This window comes from Sphaerodactylus townsendi, linkage group LG11, assembly GCF_021028975.2.
Source record: "Sphaerodactylus townsendi isolate TG3544 linkage group LG11, MPM_Stown_v2.3, whole genome shotgun sequence".
Taxonomy (NCBI): domain Eukaryota; kingdom Metazoa; phylum Chordata; class Lepidosauria; order Squamata; family Sphaerodactylidae; genus Sphaerodactylus; species Sphaerodactylus townsendi.
Window position 1 is genome coordinate 13,173 of NC_059435.1, and position 10,366 is coordinate 23,538.

Here is a 10,366-nt window from a genome sequence, read left to right on the forward strand (position 1 = left end):
TTATAAGATACTTTGGCTAAGTTATGGTATATTCTAACTGATTTACTGTATTGAGAAAATGATGTAAGCCTCTCTGAACCTGTGCAAATGGCTGTGTGCAGTCTAATAAATCCAATAAATGAATTAATGAATAAATAAATAAGAAGTGGATGAGCCCATTGTGGGAGGTTGCTGATGTAGGAGAACAAAAAAAAAAAAGAAATGGAAAGGAAACGTCTATTTTATCATATACTTACGCTTATTTTTGTTCCATCATTGTCCAAATCTCTCTCTGGTAAGAGCTCCACCTGTTGGGGAACAAATAACTGTTTTACATACAAAAAGACCTCTCCAACAGCAAGGCCTCCTCCCTCCCTTTTCTGCTGGTCGGGTTGCCAATGTCCAGGTGACAGTGGGAGATCTCCTAGGATTACAACTGATCTCCAGGCTGCAGAGATTAGTTCCCCCTGGAGAAAACAGCTGCATTGGAAGGTGGACTCTGTGGCATGACACCCTGCTGAGGTTCTTCCCCTCCCCAAACACTTCCCTTCTCAGACACCCCCCCCCCAAATCTCCAGGAATTTCCCAGCCTGGAGCTGGCAGCCCTGTCTGCTCACAACTGCCGAATGGCCCCCAGTCATCTGCCCACCCTGGTAATGCTCTCTACTCCAAGTTAGCAGCTTGTGTGGCCTAGCTCCTGTTTGCCAAGAGCTATTTCTGGTAAAAGCAATTTGGACCACTCCTCCACCTTTATAGGAGGGCCATGGAGAGCGAGGGCAAAGAGAATGGAATAAGAGCTGCTCCCCTGCAAAGGCATGGATGGCTTCTTAGATTGTTCTGGAGATTGCCATCTTAGGTTGCACATTCACCCAGAAAGGAAGATGCGGATTTGGCAGCTGGAAGGAACTTTTCCCCCTGGGCCTTAGGTGTGCCTGGCAGGACTTTGGGACCAACTAATCTCCCTTGCGTCACCCTAAGGTGATTTAGTCAGCATTCCAAGCAGACCATTACTTATGCTTAAATAACCATCCCACCAATCCCACCAATCAATCCAGTGGTATTCAAAGAGGTTTATCCTAGACCCGTGGTAGGTGAACCTTTGGCACATCAGACGTTATGGACTACCAATTCCCATCAGCCCACCCCTGTCAGCCAATTGGCCAATTGGCCGTACTGCTGACAGGGAACTGATAGTATATCCCTGTATCTAGATATAAGGATCCTCCTCATAATCTAGAACATTCTCTCTTAGGTTCCGGATAGCACATCATGCCTCTCCTTTCTTTTTGTTCTAACCCTGGAAATACAATCGATACTTTGTCCCTGACTTTCCTGTGGACTTACATCCTTCTGCCTTGGGACTCATTCTGGGATATAACTATTGGTTTTTTGACCATCCATGGTGTGTGTGTTTTGGATCTGTGCATGTACCCCCACTCTTGTGTGGACTCTTTCCTTAGCTCGTCTTCCCCTTCAGTGCTGCTTTCCCTGGACATCCCTTCAAGTCTGATGACTATCACCCATCCCTGAAGACCTATTCCACTTCCTCCCTTTTCTCTTAGGCTCATTCCACACAGCAGAATTATGACAAGTTGCCTTTTGATAAATGGAAAACAAATTCATTTACAACTATTGCAACTTGTTATAAATCTGCTGTGTGGAATCTACCTTAGCCAGCTCTTGTATGCTTCATGTGTGTATGCTTGTTGCTTGAGATATATTTCTTGTCTTTGTTACTTGATTCTTTAATTTAAAAAACCTCTTTAAACTGTATAGCTGCCTGCTCACTGGAGATTTTTCACCCAGGACTATCCTAGTATACATAGGTTATTGATGCCGGTTACCCAGTGGCGTAGTGGCTAAGAGCAGGTGCACTCTGATCTGGAGGAACCGGGTTTGATTCCCTGCTCTGCCGCCTGAACTGTGGAGGCTTATCTGGGGAATTCAGATTAGCCTGTGCACTCCCACACATGCCAGCTGGGTGACCTTGGGCGAGTCACAGCTTCTCGGAGCTCTCTCAGCCCCACCCACCTCACAGGGTGTTTGTTGTGAGGGGGGAAGGGCAAGGAGATTTTAAGCCCCTTTGAGTCTCCTTACAGGAGAGAAAGGGGGGATATAAATCCAAACTCTTCTTCTTCTTCTCTCTGTCTCCACCTAATTCCCCCCAATTTAAGGGGAGACTGCCTGCTTGGGTTAACATGTTTAAAAGCTAGCTGCAGCTGAGTTCAAGGGCATATCTAGGATGGAGTAAGACAGGGGTAGGGAACCTCACGCCTCTCAGATCGTTCCAGGAACTACAAATTCCCATCCATGCCCAATTGGCTATGCTTCGGTAGCTTTGGCTGAATTGGCCATGCTGGTAAAGTTCCTGAACCTAATTTATCTGGTCAGAGAATCTAGCATGGATTCCCTACCCCTGGAGTAAGAGGAGGCCAGTTTTGGCCAAGGGTGTGAAGGACTTGAGAGGAAGGAGGGGCCTCAGAGTGAACCATGAATGGAAAAAATAATAGTAATCAAACCAATTGTCTAAATGCAACAAATCAAAAAGGAAAACCTTCACATTGTGTGTGAACCCCGATTGCTGCCAAGCTAGAGCTCAAAGGCCTCATACAAGACCTGGGAGCAGCAGCAGGTTGTGCAAAGGCCGGATGTTGGTGCCGACTCCAGACAGCAGCAGGTTTTTCTTTAAAAACATGTGTGTGCTCTCATGGGATGCCGGCTGCTCCGCATGAAAGGAGGCCTCTGTCCGCCACCTACCCTCGCTTGTCACTGCTCCAGCAGCCAGCGGGAGAAAAATAAAATACAAAATTGCCACCAGGGCCTCTGCATGACAGCACTTTGGGGGGAAACCCAGCAGTGACGTCGTGCTGCTCTAGTGTCAGGTCTCAGAATTTGAAGCAACACCTTCAATACGCCTTGATTGGCATATAAGACAGGACAACATTTTAAAACAAAACAAGGTTAAGGAATGCAGTTAAAACTACTCATTTCCAGTATAAAATTTGCAACAGTTTCACAAAAGAGCACATCAGAGCTGTTCAGGAGATTGGGTATCTTATAACACTCCTGCCACTGAGAACATTGCAAGAAAATGGAATTCATGTATTTCATGCGTATCTTATTGTATTTAGGGCATAGAAACAGAGAATGGTCAAGTGTTTCAACCGTAGTCATATCACATGAACAAACTCTTTTAGAACGTTCCAAATTCTTAAATCTTCCCTCCAGCAGAGCTGGTGGCAGCACATTGCATCTTGCAGTAGCCAAGGCTCTCCTCTGGGTGGGATTAATCAGCAGCAATAAATTTAAAGCAATAAATAAACTAGAGACTCCTGTATTGTTGGATTCAGTAGCATTTTGTATCTATATAGGCATCGAGCTATCCCAGCTTGACAACGCACTCGTTCTTAAAGCCCGAACCTGGCTTCTTTGCAAGCCCCTTTATTCCAATGTTAATCCCCCCTCCCATTTTCTCAAGAAATGTGAGAGTTAGTTTGGAGCTGAGGTGCCCCAAGGTTGGCAACAGATACAGATAGAGAGCCACCTGGCATCCTGCCCCCACGAGATAATGGAAACCATCCCAGTTCTCATGAGACCAAAATGTCAGGGGAAAGCCTAGTTATCTATTCAGTGTGTGAAGCCATAAAGGAAAGAATCAAGGAAAGAATGCTCCAGAATGGCCGTGGTAACATATAGCAGGCTGGTTACATATATCTTGTAGCAATTACATGGAGTTAGGAATGCATCTCAATCACCTAGATAAAATCCACCTGACATCTAGGAATGGCCAGAAGTACTAAAGCCATAGATTCCTAGAGCAGTGGGAAGTCGCTTTTGAGTTTTCCCTGGAAATAAAATAACAATCATGCCAATGGAGCTCCCACACGTCTTCCCCCATGAGGCTGCTGGTTTCCAGCCACTGGCTACCATAAAACAAACAACCAGGTTCTCATGGCCCTTTCTTACATCCCCAGGGTAATGTCAAACACCACTTGCCTGCACTGGCATACTTCTGTTTGTGAGAAACAACCAATGTGCACTCACTTTGCAGTTAAAACCAGGAATCATTCAGCTGTACATATGTTGATCATAACATGATAATTGTTTTGCACCCAGGCAAAGAACAATCAGATTTAGACTGGATTGTACATGTGTTCACTGTAACTTTGGAACAGGACTCTTGTGGGGTAGCTTAGGCTGGTGAGGTTTTAATAATTAGAAAAAAAATTATTGCTTTGGGATCAGCTGCCACCCCAGCAAATCATTCTTCACTGAGCAACTGAAGGTAAGCTGAGATGTGACAAAATCACTTAAAAACAATATGTTCATTTTGAAAGAGATGCTTTTTAAGAAGGGCTTCTACCTGAAAGACTGAGGAGTTAGAGTTTTTCATACTCAGACATTTGGCAGTTGGCTCTGTCTCCCATGATAGCCATTTGGTGGTTGTGCCCACCCCCTTGTTTCAGAACTCCAAAGGTGCCTGCAGGGTCAAAAAGCTTGGGAACCCCTGTCCTAGTGGATAACCCAGCTCTGAAAAGGAGGGATGATTTTAGAAACTGGATCAAGTCTACTGAACGAACTCTATGGCTGTCACAGAAGCAGACCTTTATCCTTTAAAATCTAGACACTACTGGGATTGAGGCCTTTCACATTCCAGGAGAGTCCCTACACCATAGGTGTCAAACTCGCGGCCCTCCAGATGTCATGGACTACAGTTCTCATCATCCCCTGCCAGCATCATGCTGGCAGGGGGTGTTGGGAACTGTAGTCCATAACATCTGGAGGGCCGCAAGTTTGACACCTGTGCCCTACACCTTCTGCCCTCTTTGCCACAAATGTGTCAATATCCAGAGATTTTTTGAGGGTGGAGCCTAAAGAGAGTGAATTTTGGGGAGGGGAGGGACTTCAGTGCGGTAAAGTGCCACAAAGTCCATCTTCCAAAGCACCCATTTTCTTCAGAGGAACTGATCCCTGTCACCTGGAGATCAGTTGTAGCTCCAGGAGATCGCTACCCACCCCCTATCTCTTAAATGTTCAGAGTATGCACATCTCTGAGCATCAGATCAGTGGAATACACAGCAAGGGATTGCTGTTGCTATCATCCCCAGGCACCGCTTCTGGAGGGGTCCTGGCTTAGTGGCAGAGCATCTGTTTTTCATGCAGAAGGTCTCAAGTTCCATCTCCAGCATCTACAGTTAAAGGAATCAGGTAGTAAGTGATATGGAGGCCACCAGTCACAGGTGAGAAGCTGCCAGTTTGTGTAGACAGCACTGACTTTGATGGATGAATGATCTGGTTCAGTATAAGGCAGTGTTCATGCGAAGGACTCAGTGTGTCCTTGCTCTGTTCCAAGAGATATATTTTGAAAGCTTTCACTTTCCCCAGCTTAGTTTTCACACAGGAAAATGGCTGGGGGAGGCAGGAGAATTCCCTCCTCCAGTGACCCTGTTCCAAGCCCATTTGGACTCTCTCCCCCTATTTTTTAGAAGCTGTTCACTGCAGCTGCTATGCGGATGTTGGGAATGCAAGTAGAGAATCTGGACCCAACTCTTTAATAACTGGAATGTTTAATCTCAGTAACTTGGTACTCAACTATGGTGAGAACATAACTGTCACCAAGCCAGTGCCAGGGTGTGGGCACTTTGGACCAAATCTAAAGCCCAGTTTGCTTGACATTTTGGTAATTAATTATATTACTACAGATTAACACCACTATTTGACCCTTAAAATGAAATCCTTAACAGAGGGAGTTTTTAGTTGTGTATTTTGCACAATTTTCCTATACCTAGGAGTACCTGGAATTTTTGTCCACACTAGGCTGGAAGAAAATTTTATCTGTAGATATTACTGTTAATTTTTTTTACTATTATTAAAAAAAATTAGGCTGCCATTCCATCCTATCAGAATTCCCAGGGTGGTGCACGTAAAAACAATCCTTAAGAGTATTTATTCAACTACTTCAACATTTGCCAGGTAGCAGCAGGGTTCCAAAGTCTTGGATGCACCAACCCACAGAAACAGCATCGTGAGTGCAGAATAGTGAAATTTTTGGCTAATTGCTATGTTGAGCTGTTTCAAAACCAGGAATCCTTTTTTGCAGGAGACTTGCTTGCGCCACCTATAGGCAGGAAGGTGTTTTTCCTGTGACAGCTTCCAAATGAACGACATGGTTTGAAGGGAAGCTGGCTGGTTGACACGCAGTATTATTTAATGCCTATCCATTTCAGGCAGCCTTCCAAAAGTGGGGCATTACACAAAACAAGAGAGCAGGTTCACATGCCTTTTGCTCCCAGAAAACTGAATTCTGCAGCAGTTGGAATACCTTGAAGGAATTCTTAGCATGGAAACTGGTGTGTCAGAGATTAGAATTTTCAAGGTAATCAACAGATTGTTCAGCTGTGGTTCAGAAAGAAAAACAGCTTCAATGGCACTGGAAATCAAGAATACCCCCCCCCCCCCCCCAGTAAGAATATCTAAAATGTAATTGACACAGCTGAGACAAAGGAGCCTGTCTGGTTCTTGCTGCTATTGGGTTTGGGTAACAAGACTAGCTTGGTCTCATGTGTTTGTGAACCTGCATGAATGATTCCCTGAAGGAAAAGAATCACAGCAAGCAGTTTTCTTAATGAGAAGTCAAAAAAGGTCTTGTTTCCCGGAGCATCTACACATGTAATGCCAGTGAATACATCAGCGTGTCCCTTGCCATTGGGAAGAAACAGTTCTTTAAGAAGGCAGGCATAACCTAAATGTATGGATTTCTCAGGCTGGGAAATTACCCTGAGCTAAAAACTCGAAGGGGTCCTGGTTCCAGCCCCCAGGGACAACAGCTCTTTCTGTTTTTGTTTTGGCTGCAGTTGCTGCTAGGAGAAACTCAGGATTTTGCCTGGTTCCTTAATCCTCCCTCCCTGCAGGCATTGGGGTGGTTGGCTTTTGTAGGATTGTAGATGCAGCAAACTGGTACCTGAGTGCCTGTCAGCTCAGCTCCAGGTTCTTGGTCCTCAGCTGCCCGTAGAAACCACCACTGGATTTCCAGATACACAGAGGCAGAGCCACTCTGGAATGCACAAGACATCTCCACATTCTGCCCCTCAGTCGCTGTGACATTTCGAGGGAATTCGGTAAATTTGGCTGCAAAAGAAAAGCATGTCTTACTGGGATTCCTGTTCCCTAGTTTCCCCCACCCTTCTTTCCCTCATACCTATTCTGCCTTAATTTCTCTTCCTTTGATTGCATTCTCATGCACATTTTATTTGGGAGTAAGGATTCCTCATGAATAAATATGGCACTGTATCAGTCAAGTGCTTCCAGAGACCTTGTGCATACAAGATTACCCCTTTCGTTGAACACCGCCCCCATTTCCATCTCTTTTTAACACCTCCACACATTTTTGTTGTGCATTCTGTTCTTTCTTTCCCCTCCACAAATTCTTCCTACCCTATCTTTCTAATACTTGTGTATATTGTCTAGTAAGTCACTTCAGTCTGGCTAATGGAAAAGTCATCTTCCCCCCCCCCCCCCCCCCCCCGCCTTCTTTGGGTTTACAAAGTTGCAGCTTATTAAGCTTAAAAATTCACTAGAAGGCAATATTGCAGCAAGCTTTCCTCGAGATTCAGGGGAAAGCCATTTGGAAATTTGGATGAAGAGACTTATAGCATTTCACAGGTTAGGTTACCGCCTGTGAATTGTTAAAATATGATGCAGCTAACTGGAATAGGCTTTTCAGATGATCACCTGTCTAAACAGTGTGCTGCACTCATCTGTCGTGACACACGCTTCACCCTGAGTCCTGCCAGTGGCTTATCTTCATTCATTTTACACATCTTGCTTGCAGCCGGGAAGTTGTTGTTTTGGTCTAAGAGATTCGCGAGCTAAAAAAATTGCTCACCTCCTTAGTTAAGTCCTAGCACTTCACTATGGCTACCCCTTCTGAACATGCAGCACAGGAATAACATCTGACAGCAGAATCTGTGGATCTATCTTAGCAGAAGTCACAATTGCCACAGCTTGCTTTGTGCAGCTTCCACTCATCCAGGGAACTTAATAGAATAAGAACTGTGTGTTGTTACAGGTTGAGGCAGAGAATATCGAAACAGTGGAAGATAATCTATTTTGTCCAAGTCTGAGATTAGTAGCTGAATGATGATCCGCGGACAGAGCAGGCCAGAGTTGACTTTTTAAACACTTCAATTACAAAACAGGCAGGATAAAATAGGTTCCTGGTGAAGGGTATGTGAGGAAGGGAGCTCTGACTCTCATATCCCAACCCCCACCCCCCAAAAAGCTTGGTCTAGAACAGTGGTGGCGAACCTATGGCACTCCAGATGTTCATGAACTACAATTCCCATCAACCCCTGCCAGCATGGCCAATTGGTGTTGATGGGAATTGTAGTCCATGAACATCTGGAGTGCCATAGGTTTGCCACCATGGGTCTAGAAGCTGCTGCTGGACTTCCAGCCTAGGCTTTTGAAGTCTGTTTTGGAAGCACCCCCCCCCCCCCCGTTTTAACTGATGATATCTATTCACCCTCTTGTATAGCACATATAGGTCATATATTTTTGCATTCTCGGTCTGTCTCTTCCCAGCTCCATTTAGGTCAGATGGGGCGTCTACACGGCTCCCGTCTCAATGCGGCGTCGGACGGGCAGCCCCCGATAGGATCTGTCCGCGGTGCTGAAAACGAGGACTGCAGCCCTCCGACTCTCCAGTGGCCGGGCAGATTTTGCGGAGCGGGCGCCACTTGGCATGCAAGGGGCGCCCTCCACGGGGCGGCGGGGGCGGGGGCGGCTGTGGGGACGGGAGTGGAATTGCTGCTTTGGAAAATAGCAGAATCGCCAGGCGACAAGCGAGGCAGGGAAATATGGGAAATGAGGCTGGAAAACGGGGGGGGGGGATCAGTTCTCGAAAAGGCTTCAGTATAGAAGGGAGACAAGCAAATGTGCGTCCCTGTTCCTCTGGTGAACTGAGCCTGGAAGGGAAGGGTTGGACGTGGCAGGCTTTTTTTACAGTCCAAAATCACATAACCCGACCATCTTAAGACACACACGCAGCACACATGTTATTCCCAAATAATATCCCTGACCAGTGATCCATGTTTACCAGTCGGGTGCAGTCGATTCGATTCCCATTCACTTAAAGAGAACTTCTCCCTGGTTTTTCGGGGTGTGTGAGTGTGTGTGTGGAAGGATATTTCAGTTTCATGTCGCTCCCGCCCCTCCCCCCCCCAGTTATGTGCTTTCCACCATAGCACTCCCACATGCACACCTCCGATTTGGGCAAAAGTGGGGGGGCTTACCTTGAGAAGAAAGTCCTGGCTGAATATACAACACCGGTAAGAAAAGGAATCCGACAGGAGCCCAAAAGATCCCCATCATTCCAGAGCGAGAGGGAGGAAAAAGTCACATCGGGGTAATGGCGCGCGGGGCGGGGGGGTGGAGGAAAAAAAATCAAAAGACAACCACGCACGTTCCCCCAAACCAAGAAGGGCAGCGATCTTCAGCAGGCGAGTGGGGACCAGTGCCCTACTGCGAGCATTTCCCTGGCAAGGCTGGTTGGGCACGATCCGCTTCTGATGTGGGGGAAGAGAGAGAGAGAGAGACGGGGAGGAGGGGGAGGGGCAAGCCCTCTCTGTGGTTGGAGAGCAGAGTTTTCCCCGGCGCCTGGTTCCGCGGCTACCTGGCAGCTCCGTCAGCTCCCGCTGCTCAGGACTGCGTGAGAAGCGCCCTCCCTAAAAACCGCAAGCCGGCATGCAAGAGAGAGAGAGAGAGAGAGAGAGAGAGAGAGAGAGAGAGAGAGAGAGACGAGCTGGGCTCGGCTCGGCTCGACGCTCCGACTTTTCGCCTCTCCCTCGGAAAAGCTGCGCTCACGCCCTCCGCGCGGACTCCTTGGGGTAGCCGCCCGCTGTCCAGGGTGCTGAAAGAGCCGCTGGAGGCGAGCGCCTAACGGGGAGGATCGCGGAGGGCAGCGGCAGGCATGGCGCTGCTGGGAGGTCAAGGCAGCAGTTTCATAGGCGTGGGGATGAGACTTTCCTTCTCTCCTTAGCCCCCCCCCCCCCGCCGGCGGTCCCTCACCCCCAGGCGCACAAGAAAACCTGGATCTTTCACGATGACCCAAGTTGCTTTTCTCTTCTCTCTACCCCTGCCCCCGAGAGAAAGACAAGACACATGAGTCCCCCTGTGTCAGCCTCGGAATTACCAAAGGTTTGGTGTTTATATGTAGATCATGCTTTCCCCCTAACTCCCACCCCCCACTTGCTTAACATGAGTCCAGAGTTAGCAGGACAAAATTTGGCCCCTGCACTCAGAACGCGCATGAGGCCCCGTTGCTCTACAGAGCAGTTCACCAGCCCCACAAAACGATTTTCAGCACCGAGGCTTTATCTGGGAAGGT

At 47.3% G+C, this 10,366-nt stretch overlaps 1 protein-coding gene across 1 annotated transcript; it reads right to left on the reverse strand.

Moving 5' to 3' along the window:
• Window positions 1–207: 207 nt before the first annotated feature.
• LOC125441090 (V-set and transmembrane domain-containing protein 2A-like) lies at window positions 208–10,000 on the reverse strand. The gene is made up of 3 exons (XM_048511410.1): window positions 9,273–10,000; window positions 6,941–7,107; window positions 208–287 (listed from the first exon to the last, which is right to left on the reverse strand). Exons 1-3 carry the CDS (start codon window positions 9,349–9,351, stop codon window positions 225–227), a joined length of 309 nt encoding a protein of 102 aa, XP_048367367.1. The 5' UTR covers window positions 9,352–10,000; the 3' UTR covers window positions 208–224.
• Between the last annotated feature and the right edge of the window lie 366 nt (window positions 10,001–10,366).